Source organism: Aphelocoma coerulescens, chromosome 23 (genome assembly GCF_041296385.1).
Source record: "Aphelocoma coerulescens isolate FSJ_1873_10779 chromosome 23, UR_Acoe_1.0, whole genome shotgun sequence".
NCBI lineage: Eukaryota > Metazoa > Chordata > Aves > Passeriformes > Corvidae > Aphelocoma > Aphelocoma coerulescens.
The window spans coordinates 7,236,806-7,260,794 of NC_091036.1; the positions used below are offsets into that span (position 1 = coordinate 7,236,806).

Here is a 23,989-nt window from a genome sequence, read left to right on the forward strand (position 1 = left end):
CATTCTGTGGCTCGTGCTGGGTTATTCCAGGGAAGCAGCAGCTCTGCACCCCTCACTGCCCAGCCTAATGAGCCTGGGAAGTTTTAAAGCACATCTGCTCCAAGTGCCGAGCTCATCCCCACCTGTCCCTGCTCCCAGACATCATTTCCATGCTCTGTTAATCCCGTTCCTCCCCACGGCCCAGGCACTGGGTTCTTTGATGGAACCAGAGTTTCATGGATGTTTTCTGCTGTGGTGGAGCAGAAGGAACCTTCCTCCCTCAGTGCAACAACCCTGATGTGAACCACAAATCTCCCACTTGGCTCCATTGCTGGGCTCCTCTGCCTGGTCCCATCCTCATCCTCCCTCCTCCATCCTCCTCTCTTAATGGCTTGGTCATGCTCTCCCTCTTCTCCATCTCGAGAGTTCTCTAAACCTAAAACAAAAACGATTAGGCAGGCTTAGGAGACAGCAGAGCTTCAAAGGATTAAACGCTGACGCTTCCTGCTACCCTGGTAGAGATCAAACACTCGTTGCTGTTGGCCCTGCAGCGGCATTAAATCATCCCCAGCAATCGGGCATTCGGAGCGGGATTGGAAGCACAGAGGAGCAGGAGGCTGAGTTATGGGGAGGGATTAAAATGAATAAATATGTGTGTCTTGGCCCAGCCACCGCTGAGGGACAGTGTGACAGCAATGCCACAGCGTGGAGGGACCTGAAGGGCACTGAAAACGCGGGGAGGTCGAAAAGTTTGGGGTGGAAATGACCCAGAATGTGGCATGGTGGTAAAAATGACCCAAAATGTGGGGATGATGCTGGAGACAGGAGGCCGAGGCTGAGCATTGTCACCCAGTCATTCCCATCCCCTAATTCCCATCTCTGGAGCTCAAACCTCAGCGGAATCACTGCAAGCGAACCCACTAATACCTGTTTTGTTAAAAAAATACCCATTTTGGTGAGCTATAACCAGGCAGAAGAAGTGCAGGATATGGCTGGTTTAGAGAAGTGCAAAGCAAGTTCAGGGTTTCGTTCTTTTTGGGAAAAGCTGAATTAAGAACCAACGACCAGTGGAAACCTGGGGACACGCACAGACCCCACTCTGCCATTGATAATAAAGGCAAAGCCCACAGAGAGCAACGAGACCACTGAGGAGGAGGGGAGAGAGCCCTCACAGCAGAGACATTTCAGGCTAAAAAGTGCTTTTTCCTGACAAGTGCTGGTCATTTAACATTAAAACGTGGTGTTTTCCTGACGAGCGCCGGTCATTTAACACTAAAAAGAGGTTTTCCCTGACCGAATGATAGCCACTGAACACTAATAAGGGTCTTCTCCTGACCGAATTATAGCCACTGAACACTAATAAAGGTCTTCCCCCTGACCGAGTGATGGTCATTTAACACTAAAATATGTTTTCCCCTCACCGGGTGCCGGTGATTTAACACTAAAAATAGGCTTCCTCTGACGGAGCGCCGCTGATTTAACACTAAAAAGGGGGGTTTTTTTCCGCGGCCGGGTCCCGCGGGGCGGCCGCGGCCCCTCCTCGCCCGCCTGACGCCTCCCCCGGCCGGGCGGCCATGGCGGCTCCGCGGCGCGGGCCTGGCGCGATGGCGGGGCCGGGGCCCGGGGCGGCCCCTCCGCGCCTGGCGCTGGCCCTGGCGCTGCTCGCGGCGCTGGTGGCCGTCAAGTACTACCGGGACGCGGAGACGGCGCGGTGGCAGGTACCGGGCACCGGGCACCGGGCAGGGGCGGGGACGGGCCCGCGGGGACGGGCGGAGGGAGGGGGAATGGCGGGCGCGACCCGCCCGAGCAGCGTGAGGGGAGGCGGCGGCCGCGCTGAGGGAGCGGCGCGGGTGGCGCCGGGGCTGAGGGGGCCGGAGCCAGACTGAGGGGGCCACCAGGAATCGGTGGCCACAGGCAGGCTGAGGTGACCACCAGGCATCCCAGGTGGCCGCTGGGGTTGAGGTGACCACTGAGCTGTGGTACCACACTCCAGTGGACGTGGGCTCGAGGTGACCACTGCGACGCTGAGGCTCTGCGGAGCTGTGGTGGCCACTGGGCTTGAGGCAGCTACGGGGATTGTGGTGGCCACCAGTGACCAGCAGTGACCAGCTGCCCCCTTTGGTCCAGCCCCTGGCCCTGCTCTTGGCTCTCCATCTCACACTTCCTCTGCTGCAGCCTCCGAAGGTCACTGAGAAGCAGCAAAAGAAGGGAGGGTGTGAGCTGGAGAACAGGAGCGTTTTTTTTCTGGAGTTTGTGTTTGGGGTTTTTATTTTAAATGAGGCTGATTGACTGGTTTTTATTGTAATCCGTGTAATTCCAGGGGCTGCAGGAGCTTTGGAGATCTCCTTTGTTGGAGATTGCGCTCCCCTGGCTCTGCACTTCAGCCCCGAACATCTGAGGAGATTCTGGGAAAAGAGCAGATTTCTCCTTCTTGATACTCCTCTAGTACAAAGAGTAGTGTTTTTAAAGGTCATTTTTAAAGGATGCCTCTTTTCTTTGTCTCTCCTTGCATCACAAAAAGGGACAAATGGTTTAAACAAGTTAATTAGAAGAATTTTTCCTACAAGGACAGGAGGGTGAGGACATTCTCACAGCCTGACAGGTCTGCTGGAGGTTTGTTTTTTCTGGAGGACTGGCAGACAGTTGTCACTGGGTACTGCTGGAGAGGAGAACAAAATGTGAACAGCCCAAGGTTTTTATTTCTTTCTTCCTCTTGCTTCAAACATATGTCTTGTCTCTTCCTATGGAAGTGTTTATTTAGCTGAACAACCCACAAGCAGGTGGGAGAGGAGAACTCTTTGTGGAAACCAGAACTCTGTTCCTCTATGGAACAGCTCAGTCCTATCCCTCTGGCCCGAACAGGGAAGCTGTCTTCCTTATAATCCCAGATTAGAAAGAGAAAGGAAAAAACCCACAAGCTCTGGGAGCTTTCTTTAATGTGAATGTTATCAGAAAGCAAAAGGCCAAGCCCTGACATCTCTCTCCACTTTCAAACACAGCTTTTGTTGTCCCTGGTGACCACATGCAGCAGGACTGGAGTGTTCTCCGTGGGATCCTTTGTTCCTCTGTGGGTGGGATCTTACCTCCAATTGGGTGGGGTCTCCTGGGTCCCACTGATGGGTGCTTGCTGCCCAGCCCATGGGTCAGTGCAGCTGAGGGACGTGGCCGAAGCCCTGTCTGGACATTACCTTTGGGGTGCTCATGTCCAGCACCTGGGATCCCACCTCACATCCTGCTGTCTCAGCCAGAGGTGTTCCCGTGTCCCTGTGGGGCACAGCTGGCTCTCCTCCTGCCTCCAGCCCCGTTCACTGAGGGGGAAAATGACTTTTCCCCGCATTCCAGCAATGCAGATTCCAACCTGCTGTGAAAACTTTGCCTCCCATTCCTCGTCCCTCGAGGTCTGTGCCTGTGAAGGGCAAAATGAGGAGAGGCTCTAAAAGATCCATCGGGGGGGCAGTTCTGCTGTGCTGAGGAGAGCACGAGGCAGTGGAGCATCCCTTCAGAGCCCAGCACGCATCCAGGACAGCCTGCTCTGCCCGGGGGAGGCTCCTGCTCCCTTCCCAGGGCCGTGAGCTGGCTCCCAGACCGGGAGTGATCGCAGTTAATGAACCGTGTGCCCAGCACAGGTGAGATCTGGAGCTGGGAGAGGTCCTGGAGCCTGGCACGAGGCTTGTGTGACCCTGGGAGATGTGTCAGCACCTGAGCCAGGTGCTCAGCAGAACTGTTACCTATTTCCAGAGCCAAGGATGCTCATCCCCGTTCATTCAGGGCACAAAGGCAGGCTTACTGTGGACAGTCCACAGTGGATTGTCCCTGTGCTCAAATAACCATCTCCCTTGATTTTTTCATGTCCTTGGCCATGTCCTCATCCAGATCTCCGTTTTGAGTTCCGGGGTCTTTATTTCAGTCCTGGAACTGCCCTGGAAGGCTCTTAAGTGCTTTTGTAGCTGCAGTTGATGGGAGCAAAGCCTTCCAGGCTGCATTAGTGCTGCTTCAGGCTGGCAGGCAACAGATGGAAAATAAACTGGTTCAGGAGCTCTGGGGATGGTGGTGGTGCTGCAGGCGATGGAGAGCAGGCACGGATAAACAGCAGAATGCAGAGTGTTTGTGCTCCCAGCTCCGGGCTGTTCCGGGGGTGGCAGGGCAAGCTGATGGATCCTGGGGGATGTGCCAAGGGCTGGCTGGCAGTGAGGGGCTCGTGTCACCTGCTCTGTGTCTCTCCCTCCTCTCACACCAACGTGGAGCTCTTGTTCTGCCTCCAAGTTGTCCCTTTCCCTTCAGACTGCAGAGTGGAAATGTCTGGAAGCATCCAGAGCCCTTCTGGGCTGCTCCAAGGGAGAAATCACCTTGGTGAGCCCCGTGTGGGCTTTGCAGAGGAAAAAACTGAGGCACAGAGAGCTGGGATCCTGTGGAAATTTCTGGAGGAGACTGTGGGTTTTGTGACTCCCTGATGGATGGCTGGGGGAGCAGGAAGCCAAAATATTCCATGCAGTCCTGAGGCTGGAGATTTGGAGGGGCACTGACCAGAGCAGGGCAGTTGTGGGCAGTAATGCTGGCGTGGATCCCACCAGGAATGGAAGTTACTGATTCCAAGGGCTCAGCTCACTCCCTCTGTGCTTTTGGAATGTGGCACTCACATATTTGACTGCCTTTGTTTCACTGCACATCAGTTTATCCCAGCAATCACCACCTACCTCCAGGTGCTCCTGATATCCACAGTTTTAGGGCTAACTAGCTGGAAAAATGAGGAATTTTTCTGACAAAAGACGCTGGATGTGAGCACATGGTTCAGTTGGAATTACTCAGGCAGATGTAGGTTCAATATCCTCGTGCCAGCAGTTCCTGGACACCAATCCCTATTGCAAATAGCACCAAATCCTGCCAAGGGGCATTAATCTTTTCCCTGGATGTGCTGGGAAGAACGGGGATTAACTCCAGAGGGGCCAGAGTGGATTTCTGCAGGAGGTCCCAAGGAAATCTCACTTGTCTCTTCTTCCCAAACCAGGAGCTGGCTCTGAAGTCCCTGGGGAATGAGGGCCTGTTCCTCTTCTCCTCCCTGGACACAAACAAGGATCTGTACCTGAGCCCCGAGGAGTTCAAACCCATCGCTGAGAAGCTCACAGGTAGGTTCCTGTCTGCCTTCCAGAGCCCTCCCTGCACAGAGCAGACATAGTGAACTCCACAGCTTTAATTCACTGAATATTTTATTCACTTTATTATTTTCTGGGTGCTGTTTTGGGTGTTATTTACATGAAGAAAGGCTGTGGAGCTTTGCATGTTGTTGAAAAGGCTTAAGCACCAGACATCACTTTGACAAAGTGCAGTTTTTATAAGGTGGAGGATCCCATTGCTGGACTAGCAAAGTACATAAATTACTTTGTCTGGAGCTTAAAGGGGATTTGGGGTGGGTGAATGCAACAAATACAGCTCAGCCCAGACCAGGCCAAAGCCATCAGTGAGTCACTGATGAGTGAGTGTTCCATTCAGCTGGGGCAGCCTCTCCTGGACAGCAGCTGTGGGAGATCATCTCTGGAGACTGTATCAGCACAGAGCAAATGGCTCTGCTGGTGCCAGGCAGGGAGAAGTGTGGGGATGACAATGGACAGTGGGGACACAGACAGTGTTTGCTTGTGCTCTGCTGGACTGGCTCCAGCACGTGCTGGGATCGCTCTGAGGGGCTGTGAGTCTGCCTGGCTCAGCCTGGGCTTTGGAGTTAGGGAAACATGGAATTCTGGAATGGTTTGGGTTGGGAGGGACCTTAAAGCCCATCCAGTTCCACCCCTGCCATGGGCAGGGACAACTTCCACTGTCCCAGGCTGCTCCAAGCCCCATCCAACCTGGCCTTGGGCACTGCCAGGGATCCAGGGGCAGCCACAGCTGCTCTGGGCACCCTGTGCCAGGGCCCGCCCACCCTCACAGGGAGCAGTTTCTTCCCAATATCCAACCTAAACCCACCCTCTCTCACTTTAAAGCCGTTGAGTTGGTCACTAAAAGGAGGACTCCTCTTTAATTCACACAGCCAAAGCTGGTCTGGGGATGGGTCTGAATTCTGCTGTGTGGGGACAGCTGGGAAGCTCCCAGTGCTCCTGGATTTGCCTGGATAAATGTGTAACCACTTCACAATTGCTTAAAAGGGGAGAGAGGGGAAACAGCTGCTTGAATTCCTGTCCTTTTGTCTAGGGGTTGCTCCTGTCTCAGAGTCTGAAGAGGAGGAGACGCCGGATCCAGATGGGGAGACTTTGTCCATTGTGGCCAAATTCCAGCCCTTGGTCATGGAAACAATGACGAAGAGCAAGGATGGCTTCTTGGGAGTAGGTGTCCTGCAGGCCACAAATTCTGGGATAAACACATCTGGAGGGCTGGGAACAGCACCAGGAGTATGTTGGGAGGGGGATGTGGTCCTGCTGAATCCCGTGGGATTTGCTGTGGCAGGGAACTCGCTGCCTCCCTCAGCATTTCAGGGTTTCAGCGCACTCAGCAGCACCGTGCCCCAGTTAGAGCAGCAGGAATTGGAGCTGCTCTCCTGCAGCTGAGTGCAGAAGCAGTGGTTTTACGTGGCACATTCCCCTCTCCTCTGTTACTCACATTCTTGAAGGCTGACAGAACTGTTTGGTGGGGTAGGAAGAATGTGGGATGTGATACGCATTTTTTTCCCGCATTTTCTAAAGCCTCCCTACATCCATGACATCACTGCACGTTGGGAGAGTCCAGTCTGGGCTCTGACAGTGTTATTTGTTCACAGATTTCTCACGTGGCTCTGTCTGGGCTGAGGAACTGGACGGCCCCAGCAGCCCCCATGAGTGTCCTGCTTGCCAGGCAGTTTAAAGCCTTTCTCCCTCCAAAGAACAAACTGGATCTCGGGGATCCCTGGTGGATAATTCCCAGCGAATTGAACATCTTCACTGGATATCTCTCCAACAACAGGTTTTACCCTCCACCTCCCAAGGGCAAAGAGGTGAGATATGAAACTCACTTTCTGTGAGTTTCACCCGAGGTGTTGTTGCTGTAAATGTTCTGCCTCATAGCCCAGATGAATCAGGAATCCCCAGAGGGATGAGGCTACTGCAGTTTGTTTTCCTGGACTTTCTAACGAAGCAGAAAATCAGGAGCACCTAAATTGGAGGTAAAACTGAGAGCAGGCAAAAGCTCTGGGTGTCTGACACAGCCAGATGAGGCTGACTTGGGTAACTTCATCTTGTTTGTTAATTGTGTGGGATTTGAGGATAGCCTTTCCCAGAGAGGGTTATTCAGAAAGCACCTGTGCAATCATTGCTGCTGGAACAGTGGCCAATTGAGCATTTAGGTGACAAGTGGGACTCTGTGTGTGCTCAGCAGGTGAAGCCTGGCCGTGCATCCCCTCCCCTGGATGCTGGGCAGGTGCTGGGGATCACTGAGCTGCTGCCCCTTCCCAGCCTGCTGGGATCTGTGATTGCACTCCCACTCCTTCAAAGGCTGAGGCATGGGCAGAGGCAGCCTTGCAGATCAGTTTGCTGTTCTGCCTGGGGTGATGGAGACCTGCAGACCATGGGAGTAGCACGGAAACCATGGAAGATGGATTGATTTGTGTCAGCAGTGCCCTGCTTTGTCTCCTTGGTGTGTGATTAGGTCGGTCTCTGAGCTGGGTTTTAAATCACAGCCATTCCCTCACCTTGCTTCTCAGGTGGATTTGGGGTTGCTTTGGAGCTGTGTGGAGGAACAGTTCTCATTCTTGCTCTCACAATTCCTTCTCCAGGTCATCATCCACAAGCTGCTGAGCATGTTCCACCCGCGGCCCTTCGTGAAGACGCGCTTTGCCCCGCAGGGAGCCGTGGCCTGCATCCAGGCCAGCAGCAGCTTCTACTACACCATAGCATTCCGGTGAGCCCGGGGGCTGGGGACACTCCTGAGCCTGTCCCGTGTCCCAGGGGAGCGGAGGAGGCTGCTGGGAGCCCCTGGCAGAGAGGACACGGGTCATGGCACGTGCAGGGGTGTTCCCAAGTGACACCAGAGGTGTTCTGGAAGGGAGGGGAGGGTGGTTCAGTGTCACTGTGCCCACATGCAGGACATCACCCTTGGAGCTACCCCTGCTTGAAAGGGGAGAGTCAGACTAGCAAGAGTTTTGTTAGATTTTGGTTAATCAGGGTGCGGAGAGTCCACAGAATTGTTTCACTGGCAGTGTTACACACAGCTTTTATGTGTTACACACGGCTTTTATGTGTCTGATCAAGCTGGAAGGGAGGCTGAAGGGGTCCTGTTCTGTCCCTGTGTTTCAAGGAATGATCATGTATTTCATCCTTCCTGGATGCCCAATTTCAGAAGGCATCAATACAGGAGATGCTCCTGACCCAGGACATCTGTTCCAGTCTTTCACCCTCTTCATTGTGTGACATGAAAAGCTTTTTAAGCTCCACCTCTCTTGCCCAGTTTAGGTTCATAATTTCGGGTGCCTGGAGACAGTTTTTCCCTGCTGTCACCTGCAGTGCAGGATCCCAGCTTATGGCTGCTCTCTCCTTTCAGGATCCACGCTGAATTCCAGCTGAACGAGCCACCAAACTTCCCGTTCTGGTTTTCCCCAGGGCAGTTCACAGGTTATGTTGTCCTGTCCAAGGACTCTTCCCACGTCCGGGACTTCAGGCTCTTTGTTCCTAACAACAGGTACAGCTGTTTCCTTCTCATTTCTTGGAAAATCTGAGTGATTTGAGCTCTGCAGTTGCCTGGAAATGCATCTCTGCATTGCTGAGGATCCCTGACCCATCCAGGGTCTGACTGACTCTGCAGTAACTGTCCCTTGGTGCTGGGAGGATGGGGAGGGGCAGGCAGGGTGTGGCAGGACTGGCAGTCCCCGTGCCTGGCTGTGAGCACTGGAGCTCAGCAAGGCCTGATGCTGCTGCTCCAACAGATTTTTTGCTTGGAGTCTCACAGGTTAAGGTTTTGTGTGCAGAGCTTTGCACCAGCTCATTCCTGCTCTCTGGCAAGGAGCTGGAAGTGTTTCAGGAGGAAGAAGCTTCAAATCTCTTTGCCCATGACGGGAGTGGAAATTCTATTACAACGTTACCCTGGCGACTCAACCCTGGTGGCTCTGTCAGCACATTTCTTACAGCCAGCAGACACTTTGGGCTGTGCCAGCAGCCTTTTGCATCCAAAAAAACGCTTTTAAAAGTTCAGCAGGATCAGAATGTGCGAGTGAAGTACTGGGAAGGAAGAGGGAGCAAAGACATCTCTCTCTGCTGTCATTTGACAGAGCTCAGAGTTGCTGAGTGGGTACCTGGGCCCTGGTCCAGCAGGGATCTGGTGTTCCTGGGCTGGGGCAGGGAACACGGAGATCTCCAGAGGCTCTGGGTTCAGTGCTGACCCTGCAAGAGGATGCTCCCGTTTGTTTGGGGTTTCCCATGCACAGCTTTAGCCCTGCATGACTCTTGGGTTCCCCGTGCAGGTCCCTGAACGTGGACATGGAGTGGCTGTACGGGGCGAGCGAGAGCAGCAACATGGAAGTGGACATTGGATACCTGCCTCAGGTCTGTGGCCCCTCCCAGTGCTCCACACGTGTCCAGCTTCTCCTCAGGGGTTTGTGCTGCCAGGGCCCTGAGCTGTGGAACCTCTGGGACCCCCATTCCTTGGAGCTTTCTCTCGATCATTTCAGTACAGCAATAGAATTTCCACTTACCTATGCCTGTCCTCTGCAGCCATGTGGATCCCTATTCCCAGTTCTTTTGATATTTTCCTTTTTCCCTCAGTGTGTGTTGAATCCTAAGCTCCTGGAGAGTTTTTCCTTTTTAAAAACATTGCCTGACAGGCAGGAGGGAAGGTGAGGAGCTGAACCCAGGCCCTGAGCCCAGAGCAGGGTATGAACAACGGTGGGTCTGGATCTAGAAACTGCACGAGGTTATTCCTCTGTTTTGTGGTAATCCAGGCTCTTGGGACAGGAAACATAAGTCCAAATTCTGAATGCCTGAATTCAATAGTCTCATTTTCTCCTAAACTAGGTTTGTGTTTATTTTTAATTGCCCAAAGTCGGGAAGGCAGATTTAACAGAATCATTTCAGCTGTACCAGAACACGAACCACAGGGAAGCTCCTGGGCAGCTTTTCCTGCTGCTCCCTCTTGTGGCTTCCCAGGGCTGAGCTGCTGACAGGAGCAAGAGCTTCCAATTAGCCCCGCAGATCCTAATGATTTTAAGGATCTGGTGTCCCACAATCAGTAATCTCCACTGGGAAGGAGGGAACATGGAGTCTCTGCATTTCCAATCCAGAGAGTGCAGCCAAACTGAGGGAAGTGAAGTTCCTTTCCTGGTATTTCACTGGTAAAGTGCAGCTCCAGGAGATGGGAGATCAAGCCAGATCTTCATTAAGAGCTGCACAGTGTTGTTCTGGATCTGTATCCTGTCCTGGAGCACAGAAGAACCAGGAGAGGGCTGTGTGCAGGGTCCAACCCAGCCTGTTCTGCAGATGGAGCTGGAATCCACAGGGCCTTCGGTCCCTGCCGTGATCCACGACGAGGACGGGAACGTCATCGACAGCAGGGACCCCTCGGGGGAGCCCATCCAGTTCGTGTTCGAGGAGATCACCTGGCAGCAGGAGATGCCCTGGGAGGAGGCAGCCCACAGGCTGGAAGTGGCCATGTATCCATTTAAGAAGGTGAGGAAGGGGCTCTCGCTCCCTTGGCACACTGATCTGGGGCAGATTGTCCTCTCTGAGCCATCCAGTGACCTCGAGGGCCAGCAGAGTCCAGAGGCCACAGCCTGAGCAGCATTCAGGGCACTGGGAGGGTCTGAGCACTGGGAGGGTGTCCCAGGGCATTTGGGGTCACACAGCAGCACAGGCAGGAGCAAAGCCTCCATGTCAGGTGTCCCCAGGATAGGATTGTGAGTGTAGGCTCATCCTTCCTGCCTCTTATCAGTGGCTGCTGCTGGGATTGTGGAGCAGGCAGGTAATCGTGCTGCTTACAAATGGTTTTTCCTCTGGCATTACTTCTGCAGCACCCAGGTGCCTCTGGACCGAGCTTTCCTTATCAGCAGAGAACACACGATCTGCCTGTGCCTCTACAGCCCGCAGCCAGACACAAATTTATAGCTCTGGGTGACCCACACTATTTAACATGCCAGCAGCCTGTGGAGCAGATGGCTACTGCCTGTCACTGCTTCCTTGGCTGAAGGGACACGTTTCGGTGGCTGCCTCCTTGTGCCTGAGCTTACAAATGTCCCTTCAGACTGCCAAGATGTTAATGTCGGTTCCTTTCATTTGAGCGATTGGAACAGTGTCCGTGCAGAGTCCCTCACAGCCAGTTCTCAGGCTGTTTCAGGAGGTTTTGTAAGAAATATCTCAAGGCCAGATTTCCCCAGCAGCTGAGGTGGGGTTGCAGACAGCCTGGCCACTGTGGTGCAGACGTTCTCTGTAAGATCAGGGCTCTGCAGGTGCCAGAGGGGCCACAGTCTCCCCAGGAGCTGACGTTGTTCCTGGGGACGCCACCGCAGTTGGCACTCGTTTAAATCTGCAAGTCCTGCTGCGGATTGAACTCTGTGTGTGTCACCCCTGGGTTTGGTTCCTTCAGAGCTGCTCCTGTTTGAGCTGGGCTGTTCTGTGCCTGTTCTCACGCTGTCCTTCTGCCCCCAGATCTCCTACCTGCCCTTCACAGAAGCTTTTGAGAGAGCAAAAGCAGAGAAGAAGCTGGTGCACTCCATCCTGCTGTGGGGTGCCCTGGACGACCAGTCCTGCTGAGGTGAGGACATTCCCAGCATGGCTGGAGGGACGATGTGGGAAGAGCTGGGGGTCGGGGAGCTGCCCAGGAGCCAGCAGTAAATGTTGTGTCACTTGTTTTAGCACTGGAGGTGCTGAATAGACAAAGGCTGGGAGTGGGGAACTGCTGATGTGAGCTCAGCTGCCCAGTGGCAGCACCAGGACCTGTCTGAGACAACCTGGGAGTCAGGTGCCTTTGTCAAGGTAGAGACATGGATCTGGCCTTTCCCTTCCTCTTTCCTGCTGGGGGAGAGGCAGCATTGGCAGGGAAAAGGGGCACTGCTCACTCTGCCTTGTCCCTGGCACCTGCACAGGAGAGGCCAGAGCCAGACCTGGCCTTGGGGCTGTCCTGATGTGCAGCTTTGCCCCCCTCAGTGCCTGAGAGCTGCTGTGTCACGTTGAGCAGGAGGGATGGGTGGGAGGGGAAGGGTCTCTTTAGTCCTGTCTGTCCTGAAAAACCCTCAGCACTGGGCTGTGCTTGGCACAAACAGCGAGTGGCACTCGGGGTGGCTGCCATGGCTCACTTCTCCTGGGCCTGCTGTGCCTGGCTTGGGCTCTGCTCTGCTGAGTCCTCTCTGCCAGCAGCACCTGTAGGGAACAAAAGCCATGGGAAACTGCCAACAAAGGAGCAAAAAGACAGTGGGGAGGGCTGGGGGGAGCCAGAGTCAGCTGCCACTCAGCTTGGGGGCATCGAGTGTGGTGACAGTGACCTCAGGAAACACAGCAAAGCCTCCTGTGCCTCTTCCTGTGCCAGGTTCGGGGCGAACTCTCCGGGAGACCGTCCTGGAAAGTTCGCCCATCCTCGCCCTGCTGAACGAGAGCTTCATTAGCAGCTGGTCCCTGGTGAAGGAGCTGGAGGAGCTGCAGGTGAGGCTCACACCTCTGCTGGGGGTGCCACATGGTGCCAGGGGCAGGGGGAGCTCCCACCTGTGCCAGGGGGATTTTGTTCCAAGCCCCCCCTGTCCTCGGCCACTGCAGGGGCCAAGCAGACACCAGATGGAGGCAAGCTGAGAAGTGGCACAGTGACCCCCTTGGCTCTGTCCTGGTGCCAGGTTTAAAGCTAAACCAGATGCTTCTCCACGAGACAGCCCTGCCCAAGGCCTCTGGTGCCATCAACCAACTGACTTCCCTGCAACCCAGGGGACAACCAAATGACCAAATAACTGTCTGAACCCTGAGTCTCCTGACTGAGCCTTTCCTCACTTCTGAGCCTGTGCTGTCAGCTGGGATCAGTCACAGAGCTGGGGACTCTGGGAAAGGCTGGGATCAGACTGTTGGTGTGCCTGTGATGGAGTGATTTTATTGTCTGGGAAGAAAATCTGCAGCTGAAATGTGAGAGGGAGCCTGAAAGGGAATGGGAGAGCAGCCTGTGAGAATGGTACCAGCTACCACCACGCTGCAAAGCATCTCTCTGGTCCCTCCCTCCCTCTCTCCTGTGTGCTGTGTGCTCCCCCTGTGCCATTCTGCCACTTTTGAGGTGTGCAAATGTGTGGTTTTGGTGTCTCCCTGCAGAGCAACAGAGAGAATGAGTTCTACAGCAAACTGGCCGAGCTGCACCTGGAGAAATACAACTTCCCTGTGGAGATGATCATCTGCCTCCCCAACGGCACGGTGGTAGGGCTGGGCTCTTCCCCATGGAGTGTGTTCTCTGCAGGGTCTCCACTGCCCCAGCCAGGCCCTGCCCCTCGAGCCTTTGTCCCTCTACCCAGAAATCTGAAACAAATGAGATTTTATCCAGAGACAGAACAGCAGCAGCTCTGGGCGGGGGCAGAACAGACTTGAAGTGTGATTCCTCGCTGTCCCTGAGCTTAGGGAAGCCACTGTAGCTTTGTTTCCTGCACCCATGGCCCTTTGTGCTCATCCTTTGAAGAAAATCCCCTGAGCAGCACCTTCCAGCACGTTTATCTCTCTCGTGACTCCCCAGATTGGTCACAGCAGATCAGCCGTTCGTGAGCCCGCACGCTTTGGCTCTGCTGTGCTCCCCAGCAGCCCCCCCAGCCCTTCCCCCCTGGATTTGAGGAACAGTTCCTGACACTTGGCAGCATGGTGCTGTCTGTGTCAGCTCCTGGGCCGGGCTAATCCTGGCCAGACACCTTCAGGGTCCCCTCGCTCTCTCCATGAAGCTGTGGGCTGTGACAACCTCAGCTCTGTGGTCAGCAGCCACAATGGGTCAGTGTCCCCCTTTCCCAGCTCCGTGGGGCAGCAGGAAGTGTGGGAAGCTCGGGTGCTGGTTCTGCAGCACCCCAGGCTCCATCTTTGCAGCTCTTGCTCACAGACATGATCTGAGCCTCCATGATTTCTCCCAAATCACCTTCATCTTCTTCTTAACCTAAACAAAGGGTCAGCACTCTTGGGAGAACTTTTCTCTGACTGTAAAATTCAGACCCGAATCCTGGTTCCTGAATTAGCATTTGCAAAGAATTAGATATTCTGTAAGAGCTGTTACAGCCTTGTCACCTCTGTCCTGGCTGGAGGCCAAGGCAGCACATGGGGAATTGTTCTGACCCTTAAAAGTCTCCTCTCATCTTTTTTCCTTGCCAGATTCACCATATCAATGCCAACTATTTCCTGGACATTACTTCTATGAAGCCTGAAGATGTTGAAAGCAGCATCTTTAGTTTCTCAACCAATTTTGAAGACCCTTCAACTGCAACTTACCTGCAGTTCCTGAAGGAAGGGCTGCAGAGAGCAAAACCATACCTGCAGGCCTAGAAACAGGCACCTGAATGCCCCACTGAGATGGCCAAGGACTTCAGAGATCTGTTTTGAGTACAGCAGCTCCTCGTCCTCGTCGTGCCAGACGTTGGTGTTGAACTGCAGGCAGTCCCAGCACGGGGCTGTGCTCTGGGTCTTGGTTTGAGGCTGAGTTCCAGGTGGTACCAGTTTACACAACCTGCCCTTTTCCGTTCAGGCACATTTTTACAGGAGGGAAAATACTTGAATACGTCCCCAGAGCACCTGCCTGGGTGTGCCACCCACCCTCATTTCTCTGCAGCTCCTGCTGAGACTGGTGAAACTGGTGTAACCCCAGAATTCCTGATCCCCAGGACTCTTGCTGACTGTGGGGAGCAGCACTGCCATTCCGACCGAACACTCGTGGTGAGAACAGCACCCAGCAGCCGTGGGCAGCCCCCTGCTCCCACCTCCGGCCAGCCTGGGGTCCAGTGGCAGCTCTGGACATTGACAGTGACGATCTGTGTGATGGGACTGCAGTGGGAATGTGCAGCCAGGAGCTGGGGATGAGCTCTGAGCAGCCCCCAGCGCCCTGTGTGACCTGGTGGCCTCACTCAGGCGGGGTCTGTGCCCCTGAGGGAGATGCTGAGGGTGGCACGGGGACATCAGGAGAGGACATGAGGGCGTTAAGGTTTGGTGCAGCTCAGAGGGGTCAGGTGAGAATCAGTTTGAGAGCTGCCAGGAGCTCCCCCAGTGACCCCTAAAGGGCTAAAGGGCACAGCAGTGAGCAGTGTCCCACCCATCCATCCCAGGGCTCCTGCCCCAGCAGCCCTGGGAGCTTCTCCCAGGGTCCCCTTGGAGCTGGTGCTCTGTCCATGTTTGCTTTGAGCTTCCAGGTCGTGCTGGGTGAGGAACTGTGAAGTTCCCTCTGGGAACTGCCCTGAGAGCATCACCTGGGTGAGAACTGGGCAGTTCTAAAAGCCAGAAGTACAAAAGATACTTTCAGGAATTTTTTCCAAAGAGATTGTTCAGACACAAAGCCATTATCCCTTATCTGAAGCCACCCTGAGCAGTTGCTGCTACTCTGTGCCAACTCCTGGATACAGAGTGAGCATCATTTTGTAATTTGGAGAAGGAAAGGTTAAGTGAAACAGGTTTAAAGGCATATTCCTACAGACATGTGAGGAGGCAAAGCATCTTCAGTAGCTGCCTGCAGCCAGCCCTGGCTGGTGATGCTTTTTCTGCTCTCTGAAGCACAATTTTGTTGGACCAAATCAAATTAAGGGAAAAGCCTTTTTTTTTTTTTTTTTTTTTCCTGACGAGGTATTTTCATTCCTGAGCTCCAGGTCCTGGGAGGAGCTTGGGGGTGGCAATTACCCTGTCCCCACCCTGCCCCAGCCTTCCTGTCCATACCTGAGCCTGGGCTTAGCTGGACCTCTGGGCTGAACCAGTGTCACTTCACTAATTGCTCTAGTGAGGTTAATTAATTAGCCCGGGATGTTTCTCAGTGTTGGCTTTGTAACTATGCATTAGCTCTGCACTTCCTCACAGTCCAGTGTGCCAGGCTGGGGTCTGGCCGTGCCAGAGCCTGCAGGCAGCGTTGGAGACAGAGCTCCTGTCCTCCCTCCGGGGATTTTGATCCCTTCAGGGCTGCAGCTCGGAGGAAGCCTTTGGGATCCCACAAAAGTACCTGTCTATTCTCTCGTGAACTCCCTGCAGCCACCTCCGAGCGCTCCTGGGAGAGCCCAGGAGAAGGGGATGAGGCTGGACAGTGGCAGAGGGAGCCCAAAAGCCACCCCCAAGCTGCAGCAGCCTGGGGGATCCCCAGGGGCCCCGCCTGTGTCCCTTTTCCCCCCGTTAAGCTGCCGAGCTGCTCCGTCACTGCCCCTCCGCTGCCGTGGGCGGGCTGCGGGCAGCAGCCGCTGCCTGAGGCTTCAGGAACTCGTGCCAAGCGTTCGTCTCCTCTCTGTAACCCGTTTACTCCGTACATTCTCCAGGGCTCAGCGATCCCTCGTGGGGAGCGGGTCCTGCTGTCCTCCCCTCCCGCGCCTTGTGACGCCCCGGCCCGAAACCCGCGGCGGGCCCGGGCCGATGTCGGCCGGGAGGGGGGGACGGGGCAGGCCCGGTGAAACCATCCGGTGAAACCATCCGGTGAAACCATCCGGTAAAACCATCCGTGCATCCTCCAGCTCGGCTCCGCTCTCCTTCCTCCGCCGGGGGCTGCGGGTGGGCGTGGGGCGAGCGCCGGGGGCGCGCTGCTGCGCACCGGGGTGTCCCCAGATGTGCCCCCCCTGCACCGGGGTGTCCCCCCTGCACCGGGGTGTCCCCAGATGTGCCCCCCCTGCACCGGGGTGTCCCCCCTGCACCGAGGTGTCCCCAGATGTGCCCCTGCACCGGGGTGTCCCCAGATGTGCCCCTGCACCGGGGTGTCCCCCCTGCACCGGGGTGTCCCCAGATGTGCCCCTGCACCGGGGTGTCCCTCCTTCACCGGGGTGTCCCCCGCTGTCCCTCCTTCACCGGGGTGTCCCCAGATGTGCCCCTTGCACCGGGGTGTCCCCAGATGTGCCCCTGCACCGAGGTGTCCCCAGATGTGCCCCTGCACCGGGGTGTCCCCCCTGCACCGGGGTGTCCCCAGATGTGCCCCCCCTGCACCGGGGTGTCCCTCCTTCACCGGGGTGTCCCCAGATGTGCCCCCTTCACCGGGGTGTCCCCCCTGCACCGGGGTGTCCCCAGCTGTCCCCCCCCGCTGTCCCTCCTTCACCGGGGTGTCCCCGCTGCTCCCGCTCCGCCCCGGGCCCGGCGCCTGCGCTGCGCTCCCGGAAGGGCGCGGGGCGGGTTCTGGTTCTGGTTCCGGGCGATGGCGGCGGAGGGGCCGCGCACGGCGCTGGGAGCGGGGCCGAGCTGCGCCGCCGCCCCGCAGGTACCGGGGGGACCGGGGGAGCCGGGCCGGGGCCGGGGGAGCCGGGCCGGGGCGCTGCTGCAGCTGCTCGGTGTGTGTTGCAGTGAGAGACGCGGCGGAGCGGGTGCGATGAGCAGCCGGCGCTGAGCCAGCGGAGATGGACGCGGAGGCCGTAAGTGACACCCGGACACTGCCTCTGTCACCTGCCCCGGCCGCTGCCCCGGCACCTTCCCCCGGCACCTTCCCCCGACAGCTCTCCCCAGCCAGAGAGCTGTCATCTCGCTGCCCCCCAGCTCAGAGGTTCGGTTTAAAATACTCAGCAGGAATTTCAGGTCTGTCAGCACGGAGCAGTGCTCAGGCACAGAGTGCAGAACGAGCGCCGGCAATAAGTCAGTTCTTGGGTGTGTTGTGGGCTGAGCTTTGTCATTGCGGTGTTCTCTGTGCAGAGCCTTGTGCTGTCTCTTGTCACAGGAGCCTGTGAGTGTCAAATGGGCAGAGCATTTCACCTTTTGGGCCCAGGTCAGAAGTGTCCAGAGAGCTCTAAAGCAGTTGCTATTTCTGAAAACATTCTCCGAGGCTGTTCCACATGGCCTAGGGCTGGGACAGGCATTGGATGCACTTGTCACTTGCTGTCACCCAAGAAACGTTCAGCCTTGTCCCAGAATGGGCCAGGTTGTAAGGGACCACTGGAGGTCTCCTGGTCCAGCCCCTGCTCAAGCAGGGCGTCCTAGAGCAGCTTCCTCAGCACCATGTCCAGTGAATACCTGCAGGGAAGGAGACTCACAGCTGCTCTGGGATATTTCACAGTGCTGCTGTATTAGAGATGGTGTGAAAGCAGGAGTATCCCTTGAATGACGCTTTCTTTTGATGCCATTCTCCTCCTGGCCCCTTGATGTGTTTCTGTTTTCCTCCTTTTGCCAAGTTTTCCTTTGTGAAAATGCCTGCTGGCAGTGAGTGCTTTTACTGAGTGCTTTTAGTTTTCAGTCCTGAAGACACTACACCCACGTTCAAAATGCCCCTGTACCTGTGTGACTGTCACCTGTGTCCAGCTGAACACAGTTCTGTGAAATGGGGACCTCGGATATCACCAGGTTCTCAATTAAAAGTAAAGAGATAAATAGTCAGAGATCAGACTCCTGACAGTTTATGAGAATGGATTCAAGAAGGGCACCAACTTGAGAAATTAATTGTGTGCTGTGGGTTCTTGTAGACCATCCCCATCTGGCAGAACAAGCCCCATGGCTCAGCTCGCAGCGTGGTCAGGATGATCGGCTCCAACCTCCCTCTGAAACCCTGTCCCAGGGCCACCTTCGAGGTGAGTGACCCCTGCGCTTGGGGGTGGCTAGAGGAGCTGGGGCAGGACAAGGCATTGCATCAGATGCTGGTTTGCCCCCAGATATCTGCAGAGTTGTAGCCACTAAACCTGCACTAGTACAGTTCATTTTAAGATTTTTTTTTTTTTTAATAAATTACTTTTTTTTTTAATTCTCTTTTTGTAAAGTGATCACTAACAACTTGAAGGAAATCCCTCCTCAGGCAGTGTCTGAGCTGGAAGAGGTGGAATGGTGGAGCTGCTGAGCCAGGGCTTTGTTGTGTGACCTCCAAGGAGCCTCGTGCCCTGTGGGCCTGTTCCCTGAGCGCTCACAGGAGTCCCTGACTCACCCTTGGAGTGGCAGAGTGTGGCACGAGGCCTTGGCAGCGCCTGGCCTGGATCAGGTGTCCCCTCCTGCCTCAGACACACAGCAGGAAGGAGCAGGAGCTGACACAGGGAAGCACAGCAGTGCCCAGAACCGAGGGCTTTATTTCCCAGCCCAGAAAACTTAAAACAATTGTGCAAACTGAAGGAAACCTGCTGGAGCTGCTGCTGTGCATCTGCCAGACACAGCTGCCACCGAGGACAGGGGTTCTGACAGCACACCTGGGGCAGCTCCAGGAGAGCAAACACCATGTCCTGAGCAGTGTCTCCTTCTTGCCAGGTTCTGCCAAGTGTCTCAGATCTGTATTTGAATGATGTGCCCCCCGTGCCCACCTTGGCTGACATCGTGTGGATCGCAGCGGATGATGAGGAGACCTACGCCAGGGTCAGGTTGGTGTTTATCTGCTGGTTTCTGTCACAGAGCTCAGGCCAGATACTGCTCAGATGACCACAACTTCCAGTCCTCTCAGGGTCTGATGTGGTGCCTCTTGAAAGAAGTTTTTCCCAAGAGAAGGAGGAAAAAGACGATAAAGTACCCTGGGAGGAATTCCTGTAGGAAGTGCCAGGAGCCTGTGCTGTGCCATGTGTCACTGGCTGCTCTGTGCAGAGCAGCTCCCTGCTTCGGGGCGTTTCCTGGTCAGGAAGTGGAGGGGTTGAGTTCTCCCAGGACTGAAATGCCCTGTCCAGCCTGGCCTTGGACACTTCAGGGATGAGGCAGCCACAGCTTCCTCTGTTCCTTGTGCTGCAGAGATCTCATGCAGCAGCACAGCACATTTGCACCTCTGGTGGTGCACAGAGGCTTCATTTGTTTTGTTGGAGGCTCTGCTGCCCTCAGGGGAGGCCGAGCTTTGTCATGGAGAGGTTTGGGCCTTGTGGCTGACAGGTTTTTGTCCCCAGAAGTGACACTCGCCCGCTGAAGCACAAGTGGAAGCCAAGTCCCTTCACAGTGATCCAGAGAAACGCCTCAGTGCCCAACCTGAGGAAGCAGGAGGAGAAGCTGCTGGCCCTGAAGAAGCCTGGCTTGCCAGCCCTGAGCCGAACCACAGAGCTCCAGGACGAGCTGAGTCACCTCCGGAGCCAGATCGCAAAGATCGTGGCTGCAGAGTCAGGTAGGGTCATGATGAGCTTTATTTCTGCTGGGGGCTGGTGTTTCCTCCAGGCTCACTCAGGGCTGTTTCCCAGCAGAGCCATGGGGGGATGTTGGCTCTGGGGGCAGCTCAGGGGCCGTGTTTAGATTTATGTTCTGTTGTGTTGGGGAGAAACCGTCCCACGTGGTTTGCTGTGAGTTCACCAATCCACCTCTTGTTTTCTCTTCCAGCCTCTGCCCAGATGACCCCAGATCTGTTATCTCCAGGAAGCTCAAATGCCTCTTCTCCTGTACATTGTTTTGGACCCTCTTTCCAGTCCACCACGTCCTTTGTGATCAGCGACATCACGGAGGAGGAGGCCGAGCTGGAGAGCCCCGAGCTGCCCTCGGTGTCCGTGCTCTGCTCCGCCGCCTCCGAGAGCTGCCGGCCGGAGCCGAAGGACCCCGACGACGACGACTCCGTGTCCCTTTCCAAGGCCAGCAGCTTTGCTGACATGATGGGAATTCTCAAAGACATTCATAGGATGAAGCAGAGCAAGGACTTGTGAGTGCTTCCTGAATTCTCTTTTTATTTTGTGTCAAATCCCTGCAGAGCCTGGACGTGGCACCGGCTGCTGGTGCTGCTCTGTGTCCTTCATTGCTGGGGGAAAGGCCTGTTCAGAGCAGAACGTGGTCACTCATTCCTGGGTGTTTTCCTTTCTGGGATAGGAAACAGTGGAGAATTTTCATGGGGGAAATACCTCTTTGGAGCAGAACTTGGTAACACATTCCTGGTTTGGTTTTTTTTCCCCCTGGACAGGAAATAGTGGAGGGGAATTTAAACTGCTTAGCCCAATGTTTGGCTCTTCCAGCTTGTTGACCTGACAGAAAGCTGTGTTTGCCCAGATGCAGACCAGACCTGTGTGTGTTGGCAGCTTTCAGAGTGAAGGAAGTGCTGGTCTTAGCCCACCTCACATTCCCAGGCAGCTGGGAAGCTCAGCAGCTTTTCCAGCATGGAATATACAGGGATTTAACACATGGAGCTTCTCAGCTTCTGTGGTTCTTCATCTGGCTCAGCTCTGGGCGTGGGCAGGGTGAGTTTGCACTTGTCTCGTGAGGAACTGACAAGTTCTGATCATGAGAACTCCTGAAACTGCTCCATGGACAAGATCCTGCCCAGCTGAGAAAGTTCCTTCTCCAGTGCTGGCTGTGCCACCTGCCTTTCACACGCTCAGATCTCAGTGCTGAAGCTCAGTCTCCACATTTTCCATTCTGTTGTGTGAGATTCCTGGCCAAAAATACCCTGCTGGGTGGTGGCTGTTCACAACTGCTGTGCCTAATTTGGTTTGAAAGGAACCAGATTCTCAGCACTGAAAAAATTAAAGTCAGATGAGAGGAACACGTTCAGCCTCCACACCCAGAGCATCTGGGGGTGTTACACCTCCATCTCCCACAAAATTCACCCCTTTGCTCTGGTTTCCCTGAGGGGAGCTGCCAGATCCCTCTCCTGGGATACAGGGTGGGCAGAAGGACCCCAGGACCCATCCCCTCGATCCTTGGCTGATTATCCAGTTGTGGAGCAGCCCCTGTGCTCCCCCAGCTGTACTGGGCAGCACTGGGAAGCGTGAAGAGGGTCAGGTGCTCTTTGAGTGGAGGAAAAAAAGGTGCTCAAAGATGCAAAAGATGCTTGAAAAGATAATTACATCCATGCTTCTCTGCTGCTGCTGTGTAGGACTCGCATCTTAAACTCAGCTTTCATGTTTAAATTCAGCTTTTGTGTTTAAACTCAGCCTTGGAAGCTTCAGGAATGAGTGAGGAACTTGCAGAAATGTGCCTGTTTCAGCAAATGTGAACTGAAGCCTGTTCCAGTGTCTGGTGGAAATATGCCAGGGGGATTTTTTTTTTTTTGTTGGTGTTTTAGGAATGTTTAAAACTCTCATCATGCTTTCTGAGCAAGGGAAGACTTCAGCTATGAAAAAAAATAAACCTCTGAAATTATTATTACAGGTTGCAAACAAAACCATGGTACCTGAGGGAAAAGAAGTGAGGCCTCCTGTAAAATAATCTTCTGAAAGGAGCTGCTTGTGTCAACTTGTTGGAGGAGCCAGATTGCTCTGAGAACAGGAAAACTTGTGTAGTGGAAGGAAATCCACACCAGCCCTGCTTTAAAATGCCTGGAATCACCAATATTGAAATAGGAAAGCAGAAATCCATAGTGCAACAAAATTAATGAAGAAATAGACACTTCCAGACCTTCCCCCCAAACACTGGGTCCTTTATATGGAGGGGATGTAGGTTGTAAATAATTAATGAAGTTTTGGGTTGATTACTTGTTATTAGCACAGTGGAATAAGAATTAGGCAGAGCTTTGAGGGTGAGATTTCCAGGATGCCCCTGGAGCCACAAAACGAGCTCCAGGTGAGTTCCAGGTTTTTCAAGCCAACACAAAAGGGCTGGATTTTCCCTCTTTTTGTTGTTTTGTGGTGTTTTTCTTGCACCTCCTCCACTTGTGACAGCATCTGATGATAAAAGCTGCAGGAAAACACTGAGAGACTCCAGGCAGAGCTGTCAGTCAGGAATTGTGGCTCTTGTCTGGACTGAGTGCCAGTGCTTTTGTCCCCCTGCAGGAACCGCCCGTCCATGAAGGAGGAGGACCCGGCCGTGCTCATCGCAGAGGTCCTGAGAAGGAAATTTGCCCTGAAGGATGAAGACCTGGCCCTGAAGGAGAAGTGATGCTGCTGGCACTCAGCTCTGTAAGCAAAAGTGTTTATGCTCCCAAAATCTCCTCCACAGTAGCTGCCTTCTCCTAAGGATTGAGCCTTTCGCCTCTTTTATTAATCAGACATGGTTTGTGCACCGGACACTTAATTAGGAAAGACCCTTCGGGTTTGATGTGTTTTCCATGTGTTGTTCTATTTAAGAAAAACCTTTTTAAGAAGATGGAAGCTCTTTTCCACCTGTGTTTTGCTGTTGGTGATTGATGAGGATCTCCTGGAGTTCTGCTGGATGAAGTTCTTTCTACCTACACTTTTCCTTAGGTTCCAACTGAGCATTAACCTGTGAGGATAGAACCAGTTCCCATTTCCAGTGGGGACAGGACAAACCTCCAGCCCTTTGTCCTGAGTACGGTACAGAGCTGCTGAGAATGAGCTCGTGGATGCTTCCAGCTCTCCAGGGCTTTGGGGGCTGTTGGATCATGGTGGGAAAAGGCGTTTTTCCCAAAAATCCCGGGAAAAACTGAGGGATTTTGTGTGCCCTGGGTGTTTCTTATCTCACAGATCAGCCCACAGTTGCATGACAGAATGGCCTTAATTTCTTGGCAGTAATTTAATGTTCCATTACCAGTCCTTGTACCCCAAACCTGTGTTTTATTTAGCCTCCAAAGGTCTATTTATTGACGCACCAATGCAAAGGGCCGAGCACCCCAACCAGACCAGGGAAGGAGGAGCTTGGCCTTGGCTGTGGCTGCAGTTCCACCTCACTCAGAGAGGTTCCCCTCAGCTCCACGTTCCCTGCAGTTCCCTCATGGCTGTATTTAAAGTTTGATTTTTTTCCTTTATATAAAATGGAGCCTTAATAAGACACCGCTGGTCTGTGGGGTCATTGATGTGCCTGGGGTCGGGGTGGGGCTTGTTTGGGGCAGGCTGGGCTGGGGTGGAATCCCAGCTGCTGCAGCTGAACAGATTCAGGTGCCAGGGGCTTTTCTTAATCCACCTTGCTTTCCTTGAAAAATTAAATCATCATCCCCACCTTAAAAACAAGAGAGGAGCCTTCTACAGCAGAGAGAAGGAAGATGTAAGAATTAATCATTTTTATAGGGAGCTCCTCCCCTCCTGGATGCACCCCCAGAGCCCCTGGATGAGGTGATTGTTCCCCCTGTCCCCACAAGGCTCCTCTGCACGAGGATTGGGTGGATTTTGGGGCCTGCCTGTGGAGATGGAGCCGGCAGCAGAGTCCCTGCCCTG

General features: G+C 54.4%; 2 protein-coding genes across 4 annotated transcripts; both read left to right on the forward strand.

The window, feature by feature from the left end:
- Positions 1 to 1,569: 1,569 nt before the first annotated feature.
- Positions 1,570 to 16,551, forward strand: SELENON (selenoprotein N). The gene is made up of 12 exons (XM_069036123.1): positions 1,570 to 1,697; positions 4,985 to 5,102; positions 6,160 to 6,290; positions 6,722 to 6,934; positions 7,712 to 7,836; positions 8,476 to 8,613; positions 9,392 to 9,473; positions 10,404 to 10,592; positions 11,568 to 11,673; positions 12,445 to 12,557; positions 13,203 to 13,304; positions 14,232 to 16,551. The coding sequence occupies exons 1-12, from the start codon at positions 1,584 to 1,586 to the stop codon at positions 14,400 to 14,402; spliced, it is 1,602 nt and encodes a 533-aa protein (XP_068892224.1). The 5' UTR covers positions 1,570 to 1,583; the 3' UTR covers positions 14,403 to 16,551.
- Positions 16,552 to 17,193: 642 nt separating this feature from the next.
- On the forward strand, positions 17,194 to 23,606 carry MTFR1L (mitochondrial fission regulator 1 like). Of its 3 annotated transcripts, XM_069035803.1 has the most exons (8): positions 17,194 to 17,283; positions 17,367 to 17,434; positions 18,473 to 18,577; positions 19,239 to 19,348; positions 19,856 to 20,067; positions 20,277 to 20,589; positions 22,652 to 22,777; positions 22,946 to 23,606. In XM_069035803.1, exons 2-7 carry the CDS (start codon positions 17,420 to 17,422, stop codon positions 22,755 to 22,757), a joined length of 861 nt encoding a protein of 286 aa, XP_068891904.1. In that variant the 5' UTR covers positions 17,194 to 17,283; positions 17,367 to 17,419; the 3' UTR covers positions 22,758 to 22,777; positions 22,946 to 23,606. The 3 variants fall into 3 exon arrangements, with proteins under 3 accessions (XP_068891904.1, XP_068891903.1, XP_068891905.1); XM_069035802.1 differs by having other exon boundaries at positions 22,652 to 23,606; XM_069035804.1 differs by lacking the exon at positions 17,367 to 17,434 and having other exon boundaries at positions 17,205 to 17,283; positions 22,652 to 23,606.
- Positions 23,607 to 23,989: the final 383 nt, after the last annotated feature.

What these genes read in the sequence shown, in the direction of transcription:
- MTFR1L (XM_069035804.1), top strand. Translation starts at nt 17,221, where the DNA reads ATGGCGGCGGAGGGGCCGCGCACGGCGCTGGGAGCGGGGCCGAGCTGC. An exon ending in GTCCCAGGGCCACCTTCGAG is followed by an intron (nt 18,578 to 19,238) that starts GTGAGTGACCCC and finishes CCTTCTTGCCAG; the next exon opens with GTTCTGCCAAGTGTCTCAGA. An exon ending in GAGACCTACGCCAGGGTCAG is followed by an intron (nt 19,349 to 19,855) that starts GTTGGTGTTTAT and finishes TTTTGTCCCCAG; the next exon opens with AAGTGACACTCGCCCGCTGA.